This window comes from Pangasianodon hypophthalmus, chromosome 21 (assembly GCF_027358585.1).
Source record: "Pangasianodon hypophthalmus isolate fPanHyp1 chromosome 21, fPanHyp1.pri, whole genome shotgun sequence".
Classification (NCBI taxonomy): domain Eukaryota; kingdom Metazoa; phylum Chordata; class Actinopteri; order Siluriformes; family Pangasiidae; genus Pangasianodon; species Pangasianodon hypophthalmus.
In genome coordinates this window covers 10,794,650-10,808,555 of record NC_069730.1, presented here as the reverse complement: position 1 = coordinate 10,808,555, position 13,906 = coordinate 10,794,650, and the positions used below count along the sequence as shown (strand labels likewise).

General features: G+C 36.4%; 1 protein-coding gene across 4 annotated transcripts; it reads left to right on the top strand.

Annotated features, from left to right (window-relative positions):
- Positions 1-612: 612 nt before the first annotated feature.
- Positions 613-13,656, top strand: chrng (cholinergic receptor, nicotinic, gamma). 4 transcript variants are annotated; one of them, XM_034314618.2, is made up of 12 exons: positions 613-1,713; positions 2,404-2,537; positions 3,699-3,743; positions 6,800-6,921; positions 7,020-7,175; positions 9,861-9,958; positions 10,299-10,499; positions 11,160-11,274; positions 11,395-11,509; positions 11,680-11,917; positions 12,381-12,514; positions 13,120-13,656. In XM_034314618.2, exons 1-12 carry the CDS (start codon positions 1,647-1,649, stop codon positions 13,315-13,317), a joined length of 1,623 nt encoding a protein of 540 aa, XP_034170509.2. In that variant the 5' UTR covers positions 613-1,646; the 3' UTR covers positions 13,318-13,656. The 4 variants fall into 4 exon arrangements, with proteins under 4 accessions (XP_034170509.2, XP_026781416.2, XP_034170511.2 ...); XM_026925614.3 differs by having other exon boundaries at positions 935-1,713; positions 2,401-2,537; positions 13,120-13,652; XM_026925615.3 differs by lacking the exon at positions 7,020-7,175 and having other exon boundaries at positions 928-1,713; positions 2,401-2,537; positions 13,120-13,654.
- The last annotated feature ends 250 nt before the right edge of the window (positions 13,657-13,906 follow it).

Here is a 13,906-nt window from a genome sequence, read left to right as displayed (position 1 = left end):
TATATATATAAAAAATCATATTAAATCCTGACATATTGACGGTTATATTTACTACAAGTGCAGTGTTAAATAATATTTGTTAAAAATCAGCATTTTTTTTAAGATTTAGGAATTTTTTTTTTTTATCAGCAACCTCAAGTTGCCTGCGGCATCAACCAAACACAGACTTTGTTGTTTGTTTGCTAGCATAGTGCTTAATGTACCTCCATAGTCATTAGCTGACTTTTTTTTCCCTAAACTTTGGAATGGAAAGAAGCTTAATTTTATGGTAGTTCATACATAAATGACACTCCTTTTTAGCCCTATAAATATTAGCTCATCATAACAGTATTATCTTGAAAACTTGAACTGCCAGTCAGTTTGACTTTTTTTAATAGAATATTTTTATTAAAAAGCTAATTATTAAAAAGCTAATTATCTGTCCATATCAGTGTATAATGAGTCTGTAATAGGGTGACTGGCTCAAGGGTTGCTATTTTTGGATACTCTTTAGAATGGCCATCTGCTTCTGATGTCATGGTGAGTCAGGAGATTGAGAGACAGCTGGACTGAAAACTTCATGTAGTGAATGTAACATAAGGGCATCTACTGCAGTCTGAGAAAGTGACTGTGTTGCATTACTGCATCCAGTGCTGAGTGTTTTTCTTTATATTAAACCCTAATTATGAATTGGGTATAACTCACCAGTCAGTGATGAAAAATGTATGTATTGATCTTTTTTTTTAAATGTATTCCAGTTTTGCTGGTAACTCTGAAATTTAAAATTTTCTTTAGCTGGTTGTTAAAAAAGGTGGTTTAGAGCAAGGAAAATCTTTAAACAGAGTAGTCCTGTGCTGTAGTCATCCAGGACTATTCTGCTGCCTATTCAAAAGGAAGTAATCCTAAATATGAATTAGGAAGATCAATCAGATATATTAGAAGGTTAATATTTTCATAAGCAGAAAACATTTAAGATACACTACTCAGTGAACTTCTGGAATACACAGTCATTTAGGATCTACCTGTGTAATTAAAAAAAAAAAACTTTTTGAAACTGTGTTATGCAGATTTTAATATTGCATTATGCATCATTCCTACTGACTCTTTTCTAACGCTTCAGAGCAAATATTAGCAAACATAGTTGCATATTACAGGTTTAATAACTAAGCTATTGGGATTCCTTGCATTGGAATGTTAATATGAGTTGCCGTTACATAAATTAATTACATAATTACTAAATTACATAAAACACACACATGCATACACACGCACACACACACCAGGGAAAAGGAACAAGTAGAGGACAGCTGCTTACATTCATCTCTCTACACCTCCACTTTCATCAAGTTAACTGTAGCCATAGCTATGGGGCTCAGTGTAACTCAACTACAGTCTTTTACAGTAAACAGACAGACAAAGAGAGAGAGAGAGAGAGAGAGAGAGACATGTTACCAAAATGCAGGAGATTCCAATGTGGCCTCCAACTGCAGTGAAATACACTGCGCTCTGTGTGTGTGACAGCTGACAATGCAGGGATCATCAGTGGAGAGGATTAATAATAGTAGTCGTTCTGAAAATAACACCAAGACAAAAACCACACCTATTATCCTGCAAATAAGTGCTGTATACAGAGAGAAGAGGCAAATGCTCATTGTCACTGCACAGTCATGACTAAGCGCCCTGTCCCAGCTTTGTGTGTATGGACATGGACACTTTTGAGCCTCATCCCCTCAGGTAAGCGCTCACATTTTCTGAGTATTCTTCCTTTCTTCTTTTTGGTTTACTGAAAAAGTTAATTCAGAACTATTCTATTTGAAAAAATATATATAACATTATTTTAGAATAAACTGGTCAAAACGATTATGATCTTTTTTTTTGTTTTTTTGGTTGATAACTCTACAAATAATTTGGACATATTACTTTCGTGTGTAAATGTAGTGTGATTTTTTTTTTTTTTTTCATTTGTAACATGTAGTTTCTTGAAGCAAATGTGGTATTTAATCTGTGCCCCATGAGATGAATGCTGCCTCACTGGGCATATCAGACTTGTCTGATGATTTTACTCCTGTAACTTATAGTACACTCCTCTCTATGGAGACTATAGTGTAAGAAATAGTAATTATTTAATAAGATATAATAATTTCAAATGCAAATCTTAGTGTTTGACTGTATTCTGTAAACATATGCCAAGAGGCTTTTTTCTGGAAAAAAGGTTCTCATTATCCAGACAAACTGAGTATGCAAGTGTGTAAACAAACAATCCTGCATGATAGAATTTTCCAAAGCATGTAGAGCAATAAGGGTATACACGAACGAGGATTATACACTAGATTATACACTAAATGTGTATAACCTAGTGTATATTGTGTGTAATTTGTGTGTGCGTGTATGTGTGTGTGCTTGTATGTGTGTTTTATGTAGAAGTAGTGTGTAACCTTGAAGGGGCTCTGCATGGGGATCTTATGAGAGGTTACAACAAGAACATCAGACCAGTGGAGAAGAATGGAGACATCACAGAGGTCAAACTGAAGATGACCCTCACCAACCTAATTTCTCTGGTGAAGCCTAATTGTGTGTGTGTGTGTGTGTGTGTGTGAGATCTCCAGAATTAATGGCACCCTTAATACAAATAAGTATGATGAATAAAAATGATTCTATAAATAAAAATGAATAAAAATGATTGTATAAAATAAATATTATACACAATAACTAAAATTTTCTACTCAGGTAATAGCAGAAACTATTTATCTTTGTTTTAAAAATATTCTCATTAGAACCACTTTTTAAATAATCACATTTTCTTTTTTTCAAAATGTGTGCCAAAATTATTAATGCCCCTTAGGAATATTTCAAATAAATGCAAAAAATGTCATTCTTGTACAACATATTTTTCAGGAAGATAGTGATAGTGGCGGGAAAAAGCTAAAAAATCACAATTTTAGAATTGCGCAGTTGATTCTCTCAAGTTTCAAAAGAACAGGTAAACAACACTTTCATAACAACATGCTGTTTGTGCCAGTAAGAAGCCTTTCCTGGGGGTCCATCTCACAAAATGTAACACCCAAGCTTCACCAAGCATCATTAGAACTACATCTGGTATCATGTGTTGTAGGACCAAAATAATATTTTTTGGTCAAGCACACCATCAGCATGTTTGGAAAATAAGGAGACTGCACACAAGCATACACCTGATAGCCACTGTAAAAATATGGTTATGGATCACACTGATCCTGTTTTTTGTCTGGTGGTTCAGGGACTCTTGCAAAAACTGATGGCATCATGAATTCTGCTAAATAAGAGGATATTTGAGCCCAAAACATGGTTGCCTCTGCCAGGAGGTTAAGACTTGACTGTAGAAAGAGCCGAACCACAGAAATGGTTGATCAATGTTTGCTTATGATCATCTTAGTTTCTAGAGCTCTACTAAAATCCTGTGGTCTGAATTGAAGAGGAAAGTCCACATACAGGAACCAAAGAATATACAGGAGTGTAAAATTTTCTGCATGGAGGAGTGGACCAAGATCCATCTACAGTTGTCTTTAGACAATACAGAAACAGATTTTATGCTGTTATTCTCTCCAAGGAAGGCATCAGAATATTACTATATAATGTTATATTTTATATTAATTTTCATGAAAGGTGCCAATAATTCTGAATGGCACTGTGTATATGTGTGAATGAGTCTATTATCATCTAAATTTCCTTCTCTGTTTCCACAGAATGAAAAAGAGGAGACACTGACCACATGTGTTTGGGTAGAGATGGTAAGAACTAAAAACAAGATAAAAGCCAGTATTATTATAGCATTATTATAACTAATTCTCAATGTTGCCATGTAATGGATCTCACTAGTTTATTCTTTTCAGGCTAGTGTTTACATTTTTCTGGCCCCTAAAGGTCTAGGGAAAGGCTTGTTGATGTTATTTGACACTGTTCATCCCAAAGTTCATCCCAAAGGTGTTCAGCAGGGTTGAGGTCAGGGCTCTGTGCACGACATTGGAGTTCTTCCACTCCAACCTTAGGAAATCATGTCTTTATGGACTTTGCTTTGTGCACAGGGGTATTGTCATGGTGGAACATGTTTGTGCCTGTTAGTTCCAGAAATGGGAATTCTTAATGCTACAGCATACAAAGACATCCTTTACAGTTGTGTGCTTCCAATTTTGTGGCAACAGTTTGGGGAAGGCCCACATATGGGTGTGATGGTCAGGTGTTCACAAGCTTTCAGCCACATAATGTAGCTGTTTATGACTAGCAAGCTGTTTTGTAGTATGGCAAAGGAAAAAAACTCAGCCACACTAGTGACATGCAGCCACAGGCTTGCTAGTCTGTGTGACGCCAGCAAATGTGGAATACACAATGAAAACAATATAGAGGGTGAAATTAACCCAAGAGGGTTGAGATGATAAATAAGTGCCTCTTAACAAGTGGAGTGAAAAAAACAGTGCAAGCTTTGTGGTAACACAGCGACCATTGCAGTAAGTGATAGCTAGTACAATGCTAATTAGGGAAAACTGGCTTGAGCTAACAGGGGCCTTAGAGGTCTGAAGTGTTCTACAAAAAAGATGCTTGTATTGCATAAAAGAATACACTCACTGAGGTAGATCAGTGAAGGGTAAGCCTAACTTTGGAGGACAGGATACCTGTAGCTCTGAATGTAGTCGCAAGCTGCTAAATGGATAGTGCATATTGTCTACACTTTGTTCTGACATGTTTCAAGTAAGAAGGCTTGCATGGCAGCAGTATTACATGAAAACATTTATATTTATTTATTTGGCTGATGCATATGTTCAATTAGATTTTATTTGTATAGCACTTTTTAACAATGGACATTGTCACAAAGCAGCTTATATACAAAGCGACTTACAAATTAGACACAGTGCAACTGAGCAATTAAGGCATCTCAACCATAGGGTCACTTGACATGCAGATAGGGGCTGAAGGAGATTTTTACCAATTATGAATTACAATGCATATAAACTTTATTTATGGAATATATTCTATGCATATAAACTTGATTTATGGAATATTTAATAATAATTAAAACCATCAGATTGTTATTATTTGTTATTGTAACATTATTATTATAAAATTTCATTATCCTTCATTAGGTTTGGAGGTCCTCTTCAGTCAACCAAGTCACATGTGTTTTTACTGTCATTCCTCTATATAGCTTGTATGCATTGAAATGAAATATCATTTCCCCAGGACCATGGTGCAACATATGACGATTCAATAATACAGTACACAAGATTACATAAAGTGCAGATACACAACAGTATGAAATGAGTGCAAAGAAGAAAATTGATTTTCAATAAATACACAAGACAGTGCTCGTTAACTAGTCAGGACAACAGAACTGTTGTGTGTAAACTAGTATGCAGTGTAGCAGCAATAAATGTAGCAGTCATAGTGAGTGAACAAAGGCAGCAGCAAAAAAAAAAAAAAAAGTGTCTCATAAACATACTGGATTAGGGGTTTTGACTAGTCCAGGCAAGTGTTGAGAGGCAGCAGTGTATTATGTCCATTTTACATCAGACTGCAGTACACCATGTACAACATGTTACAACATGTCATGTTAATCAAAGTGGGCTTTTACACCGGACACTGGCAGTGAGCAGAGCATCTATTTAAAATTAAAATAAGTGTATTTTTGCAAGGGACAGTCATGGATTCTAGCTAGAAACACTAAAAAATATAATATTCATGCTGTATTTTGCAGTGCCCATAATCTAAACAGCACATGGGTCTACAGGCCTTTTGAAGCAGCACAGACAAAATCCAAATTTCGTGACAACTCTTCTTCGAACGGTGGATTCCAAATTGTTCTATTGACTACACCTAATGCTTATGCAATGGCTCTGCTCGATTTTCCCCTCTTTTCTCAGTTTCAAACTGGCTTGCTTTTCTCCCATAGACAGCTCTCTGGTCTCCATATGGTTTATCCTTTTTAACAACAAGTGCAGTCTTCACAGGTGAAACCCAGGGCTCAGATCAAGAGTAGACATTCAGAGCCATTAATTGTTTAAACAATCAATCTGACAGGACACCCCTAGGCAACAAGAAACACCTGTCAGTCACACGTTTCAATATTTTTGATCACTTGAAGAATGGGTGGGTTCAAACAAAAGGTGCCATTTTCTAAGTTGTAAAACACATGATGTAAATACCAGGAAACGAAAGCTGAAATTCTCATCTATCGTCTCATATTCATCTTTTGATCTCAAACCCAAATGTCTTCAGTGTATAGCAAAAACAACAGATCTGACCTTGCCATTCCAATACTTTCAGAGGGGAATGTATAAAGTGGTAATATGTGTTTATAAAATTTATGGATATTTACTAAACCAGTGCAAGAAAGCACAGTCAAGAACCCCTTTAGTGACACTATATGATTTTATTAGAGGTTCTCGACAGGCATAAACAACAGAAAGCATCCGGGTGATTCTTATAGAATCACACTTGGATGAGACATATTTCTATTTCTTTCTGATCACAGTCTTTGAGCGTGGTATATTCTACTCTGAGGCAACACTGAGGGCAAACCCCCCTCAATTTCATGCACATTCTAAACTCTAAGCCAAAATATCTACAGCAACTGAAATTTCAGGACAGCATGTATTTTGATGACTATGAATTTAGCTGTAACACTGACTTATTTATAATGTCAATGGCCATTTGTTTTTTCATTTTGTCGATGAATTGAAACTGAGGTAAACTATTTTTTTTCTATTAAAATCTCTCTTGTTTGCTCCCCTCTTTCTGTCTCTCTCTCTCTTTATCCCCCCTTCTTTTTGTCTCAATCTCTCACTCCCTGTAGCAGTGGTATGACTATAGGCTCAGGTGGGCTGACAGGCCAGGGTTTGAAGCATATGAGAACATCACAGGCACACGGATTCCCTCAAAAGCCATCTGGCTTCCTGATATTATACTGGAGAACAAGTGAGTCACACAATACTAATAATAATAATAATAATAATAATAATAATAATAATAATAATAATAAAGCATAACCCCTTCTCTATCTTGTGTGTGTTTAGTGTTGATGGGCATTTTGAGATCACACTCTACACCAATGCTCTGATAGACCCATATGGTATGGTGTACTGGCTTCCCCCCGCAATCTACCGCAGTGCCTGTGCAGTCAAAGTCAACTATTTCCCCTTTGACTGGCAAAACTGCAGCATGGTATTCAGGTGGAGCTCATTATCACACAACAGCCTTTAATGTTCACATAGACAGTGATTAGTGATGCAGCTTTCTTCAAAACCAACATTTGAATTCATCTTTAGACTGTTTATTAAAATTAGGAGATAAGTAAACAAGTGAGAATGGAGGAGAACCTTCTAGAAACTTCCCAAACATAACATACTGTACATCACACCAAACCAGCTTTTGAGTTTGCTGGAGAAACTTAGGTGACTGTGCTCTGAGCTTAGTGTGCTCTGGGCTTAACACACCTAATTAGTGGATCTGTTAAATATAGTTTTTTGGAACAGGAATATAAAGTGTTGTTCTGAGGTTTCAGCTTATAAATGGCAAATCAAAACATCTTATCATACATCATAAGATGATGTCCATTTACAGCCTTATTAGAAGACATTTCTCAACTGAATCCAAATCAATTTTATTTGTAAACAATTTTTAACAATAGACATTGTCACAAAGTAGCTTTACAGAAATTCAGATGTAGATTTACATCTTTAGTGAGAGAGCCAGTGAGCAAGCTCCTTGCACGTGGCAAGGAGAAACCTTGAGAGGAACCAGACTTAAAAGGGAACCCAACCTCTTCTGGGTGGCCTGGCATGGATAGCATGGGATTATAAATCATTTCTTTTTTCCAAATATATACTGTTAAGTCAAACAGTACTAAGTGAGTTGTAAGAATGTTCTGTATCAGCATATTGTGAATAGGAACTCTGGAAAAAGCACAGGAAAAGCCTTGTCTTACAGCAGCAGTTAGTGCTATAAGATCCAGGTGAGATTATCCACTGAAGCAAGGGTGAGACTTGGGCATAAGCTGTTTTGAGGAAGTGCAAATCTTCAGGGTATCCATGTGGGGGACATCCAAGTATCCAGTAGCATTAAAATATCCCTGTTTACCAAAAGTCTCCATGCACATATTGGCACCTTTACAGAAGAGGAAAGCTATTTAAAAATGTCTGATTAAACAAATTTCTACATTTTCATCCTAGACTTAAAGTTTGAGACTGTGTCTGAGCCCCAAACACTATTTTGAAGGCTATTCCATTGCTGGAAGGCTTAAAGGAAAACATTCTGCCTGCTGCTGTAGTCTTCATCATTCTAAGTGCTGATAAAGAGTCTGAATCTTTTGATCGAAGCAGGTATAGAGGACCAAAAGCTTACTCAGGAACTGAGAGGCAAGACCACTCATTGCTTTATACGTGATTAGTAATGTAAAAATTTTATAATTCAGCCTGGAATTAAGATAACAAATGCATGAACTAGTTTTTCTGCATCATGTAACATCATTAAATTTCTTAGCTTAACAATGTTTCTGAGATCCTATCCTAATAAATAATATTAGGCTTCAAATGATAGACTGGAATCAATAACCACACAAAGGTCTTTTACTGCTTCACATGATGTAACTGAAAGGCCTGGCTGCCTGTGCCATAGAAGAACATCTGTCTTGTTGGAATTAAGTAGGAGAAAGTTACTCAGCATTGAGAGTCTAATGTCCTTTACACATTCTTCATGTTTACTACACATGTTGTCTGTTATCTGGCTTGGCTGAAACATATAGTTGTATGTCATTGGCATAGTAGCAGAAGGTAGTACACAGAGAGCTAGCTTATATAGGGAAACAAGCAATGGGCCTAGGACAGAGGTTTGTGGAACACCAAACTTTTCTTTTGTATGCATAGAGAAGTCACCGTTGACATTTACAAACTGATAAAGATCAGTCAAATAAGATCTGAGTCATTCCCTTAACTCAAACAAAATTTTCTAGGCTGTCTAGAAGAATATTCTATATGATCTATGATTTCAAAAGTTGCACTGAGATCAAGCAACACAAGCAAGGAGACACAAATCACAATCGGAGACCAATAGTAAGTCGTTTACTACTTTAACCAGCCCTGCCTCAGTACTGTGATGATGCCTAAATCGTGACAGAAAGATTTGTTGTATGTGTTTCATATGGAAGTATGATCTCAGCAGCTGATTTGCAACATTTTCTAGGATCTTGCAGATAAAGGGCAGGTTTGATATTGGCCTATATTTTGACATCTGACAAGGGTCAAGTTCAAGGTTTCTCAGAGAGTATTGTTGATTATCAAAATAAATGACAATTATAGCTTTTTCTACTGATACAACTAGATTCATAATAGGGCCCTCATGGCCTACAAATATTAATTAGTGGAAACAATTGAATATACTTGTAGCTATATTTATTATATTAATAAAATGGACTTAAAATTAGTTAACTTCATATCCATATTTCTTGGTAATGCATAGCATATTGTTATATACAGTTGAGATGCCTCCTCCTCAGCCAGGTAGATGAGGGTGGTGTATCCAAGAGAGCTAAGCCTCATTTAACACTACATATTCATTTGGACTAATCCACATTTCTGTTAAACAAAGTACATTAAATCCCTGACCTCTAATAGTTTTTTATAATATGTGCTTTAGACATATAGCCAATGGTCAGTTTAGCCTTTTTGTCTGCTGCTTGGCCTTGGCTCTGTTACAGATTAACGAAGCCTGACCTAACTATGAACGCTGTTACAGGAAATGAAAGCAGCAACTTTCAGAGTAAAGACTGTATAGAATAGTATGTACTGATTGAATAGAATAATAGATTAGAAGTGTGATTTATAGTGCTGCCTTGACTCTTTGCTTTCAATGAGTTGTAGGTCTCAGACGTACAGTGCTAATGAGATTGAGCTGAAACTGACGAATGAGGAAAACACCGTAGTGGAATGGATTGAGATCGACCCCGAAGCTTTCACAGGTATATCAGTTTAGTACATCAGATCATACAACCAACAGTATTTATACTGTCGCTTTGCTTCCTGTGTGGCAGCAAGAGAATCTTTTAAGCCCCATAATTTTTAGTAATTTATGTTTATTCATTTAGTGGACACTTTTATTCAATGTGACCTACAAGTGAGGCAGAATACAATCAAGCATATAGCAGATCAGTTCACTGAGTTAACTGTCCAGGGTAGATTTAATTTAATTTTAAAACACATCTATTCACTACCACACTAAAGTACTAAAAAGTCATAGATTGTTTGTAATGCTATATCTTTCCATGATTCAGTAATGTTCCATGCACTTTGATTGGCTAGAGAATGGTGAATGGGTAATTAAGCATCGGCCAGCTAAGAAGGTGGTGAACGAGAAGTACAGCCGAGATGAGCTGGACTACCAGGAGATTATCTTCTTCCTCATCATCCAAAGAAAGCCACTTTTCTACATCATCAACATCATTGTGCCCTGTGTGCTCTTCTCTTCTCTCGGACTGCTGGTCTACTTCCTGCCAGCTAAAGGTCAGGGTGCATCAGCTGCATGAAGCAACAGGCAGAAGTGTTGGTGTATGGACTAATATAATTACAGAGAGGACCTGCCTAATGATCACCAATATCAATCAGTATCAACCCTAGTCATTACACACATTGCATCATTAAAACTTAGCCGATATCTAGCAGTTTAACTACTATTTTACTATGATTGGTTTTACTGAAGCTATTTATTGATGCCAAAACATATGTTTAGTCATGCCTGAACTTGGACTTCCAAAAAGCAGTTAGGTTACATATGCTATGTGTTTTTGATGGACCTCCTGGTGGAAGTGTATACCTTCTTAGAGATTTTGTCCAATTCCAATTAACCATTAAATCCAAGACATGAAGGGCTCCTTATTCTATCAGAGTGTTTTATCAGAGTAAAAGTAAACAAAAAAATAAAGCTCACCCCAGAATATAGAGATTTTGTCTGAGACTTACATACAGGTTATATGTTCTAGATTCAGCTATCCTGGGTTTATAAAGCAAAAAATACAGTTTAATTAATGCTTAATTGTACCGTGAGCTGTTAGCCACCTACTTCCCATCTCTTCAAAAATACAAATGTTTCTGTGTATTAATAGGTAATATCATTTGTTTGATCATGATCATAGCTTTGTGTGTGTGTGTGTGTGTGTTGATTAGCTGGAGGACAGAAATGTACCATGTCCATCACTATCCTGCTTGCACAGACTGTATTCCTCTTCCTCATCGCAAAGAAAGTTCCAGAAACCTCTCAGGCTGTTCCCCTGATTGGCAAGTAAGTGTATCATAGCAAACTGCACGGAACATTTCAGTTTATTACATTAAATCAGTTTCATGGAATATTTATTTGTTTTTTTAGTAAACGAAATGTCTTTTTTTTGCTTGGTTTTATCAGATATTTGATGTTTGTGATGTCTGTGACTGCAATCACAGTGATGAACTGTGTAGTAGTTTTGAATGTCTCTCTGCGAACTCCCAACACACACCTATTAACCAATAAAGTCAGGAAGGTAAAGCACCGTATGCAAAGATGCATACTTTATTCCTTTTCATATCAGAGATCCCATTTTTCACAGAATAAACAGACATTGACTTCTACTGAAGTAAAGAAATGTAAATAAATGTTTGCTGAAGTGAGTTAAAAGCTCTGTACTATATATACTCTTATGACAAACCACAGGTACTGTTAAACATTTTTCCTCGGGTGCTGGGGATGAGGATGCAGCGCTGGACACCACATAGGGTACTGAATGCAGATGGCATAACGAACAAATCTACTGTCCCTCTGAGGAGACACAGCTCACTAGGACTAATTGTGAAGGCGGATGAGTACATGCTGAAGACGGCACGCTCTGAGCTGATGTTCAGCAAGCTGAAAGAGAGAGGCGGGCTCATGAGGAGTGCCCTGGAGAAGATCCGTGAGTCACATACAAACATGCTTTCCAAATCCTGTTCCTAAATGTTACATTCCTGCAGGAGGACAAAGTCTAGGGTCTGAGAGTGAGAACAATTATAAAATTAAGATTGTGGGCATGTTGGATGAAATGTGGTGTGTACAAGACTGATGGAGGTTTAGAAGTATGGCAAAATATTTTATTAAAATTACAAAAAACAACACCAAGATTTGGATTCACAAAAAATAAAAAAAAATAAAAAAATACTATCATGTAAATAAACAAGGAATATTCACAAAGCTAGTCTCACCAAGGAGACAGTATACCAAAGAGAAGAACTGGAAAAAAGCAAGTCTACACTAGGCTTAAGTTAGCTACTGTATCATAAGTAGCTAACCTAACCGACAGAAAACATCAAAAGAAAACAAGTATGTGTGCACGTGTATGTGTGCTTTAAATGAAGCATTTTGCGACTGATGTTCCCCAGGGAACAGCCTGGAGGAAGACACGGTCCAGGATTTGACTTGGGGTCTGGCCATGGCGTCACCAGAGTTGCAGCAGTGTGTAGCTTCCTGCAAACACATCGCTGAGAGCACCAAACAGCACAATGACTTCCAGAAAGTGAGTGCAGTGACTGTCACACCTTAATAAAATAAATTATAGAGAGAATACAAGAAAAAGAGATAATTTTGTCAGCTTATAGATTTTGTTTTGTATGACATTATTATTATAATTATGACATTATTATGTGATAGAAACAAATACTACTATGGCATTTAAGTATAGACAGCATTCATCAGAAAAGACTAAAAACTCCATTTACTCTATATTTAGTATAGTTAAACTTGTCAACCTTTTTGTTTAATGCACTATACCAGTTAATACAATAATCACAATAAAGATTAAGAGCACACCATGCACTCCATAGATTTAACTACCTGATATTCATAGCATCCTGACTGCTTTAGGGCAAAATGGCAGGTTTAATGTGATCATTTTTTTAAGCTGAAATCATAAAAACTACTTGAAGGGGGAAAAAACAGTGTATAGCTGAATTGAAGTGAATTTGTGCTGAATGTGATTTAACTGTAGAGAAACACTCCTTGTATTAGCAATGTAAATGTTTGTCCTGTGGATAAGAACATTTGCATTTGCACCATGGATTGTTTTGGTTTTTTTCTTGTTTGTATTTTTTTTTCTTCATTTTTCTCTTGTTTGTTCTGCAGGAGAATGAGGAGTGGTTCCTGGTTGCCCGAGTGATTGACAGACTCTGCTTCATCACCATGGCCTTGCTGTTTATGCTGGGCACCATCGGAATCTTCCTCATGGGACATTTTAACCAAGCTCCAGCACTTCCATTTCCTGGAGACCCCAAAAGATATCTCCCTGAGATATTCACCGCAAACATCACAGGACAGCATTGACTAACTTGGGGTTGGGGTACTAGCATATTCATCTTGGACTTAACTCCATCACCATGAGAGAAAAGCTTACTTCAGCTTCTTAAATACAAAAAGAGGTGCTTTGTGCTTGTCCTAAAATAATTTTGAGTCATCCTTGCTGATTATTTGTTGCTGATTATTTTGTACTGTATTACTGTATTATATCATGACTGGGCCACAAAATCCGTTTAGGCTGAAATGCTTTTGTGTGGTATTGCCTACATTTGTGTTCTAACAAGGAGTTACTGTTTAGTATAAGTCACTTCAGAACTCAACAAAGTAAACCATCTTTTTCCTAGTAATAATCAGATGTATCTATGGCTGTCCTTATCTTACTAGTAGACAATTTGATACAAGTGTTATGTGTGGATTTAGCATAGTTTTAATAAAATGAACTGTAGTTTTTGAGTATTTATTTATTTGAAATATAAAAACAAACTTTAAAATGTTATTCCTTTGTGATATTGGTCACATCAGTGGTGACTTGGGGGTAAACAATAGACAGAGATAATATAATAGTGTTAATAATCAATAATTACAGAATAACTAGTAACAATTTTAATAATTAATC

Excerpts from the sequence above, each read along its gene's own strand:
- chrng (XM_026925614.3), top strand. The coding sequence starts at position 1,647 with ATGACTAAGCGCCCTGTCCCAGCTTTGTGTGTATGGACATGGACACTT. Across the intron at positions 2,538-3,698 it reads TCACCAACCTAATTTCTCTG|AATGAAAAAGAGGAGACACT; the intron begins GTGAAGCCTAAT and ends CTGTTTCCACAG. Across the intron at positions 11,510-11,679 it reads TAACCAATAAAGTCAGGAAG|GTACTGTTAAACATTTTTCC; the intron begins GTAAAGCACCGT and ends GACAAACCACAG.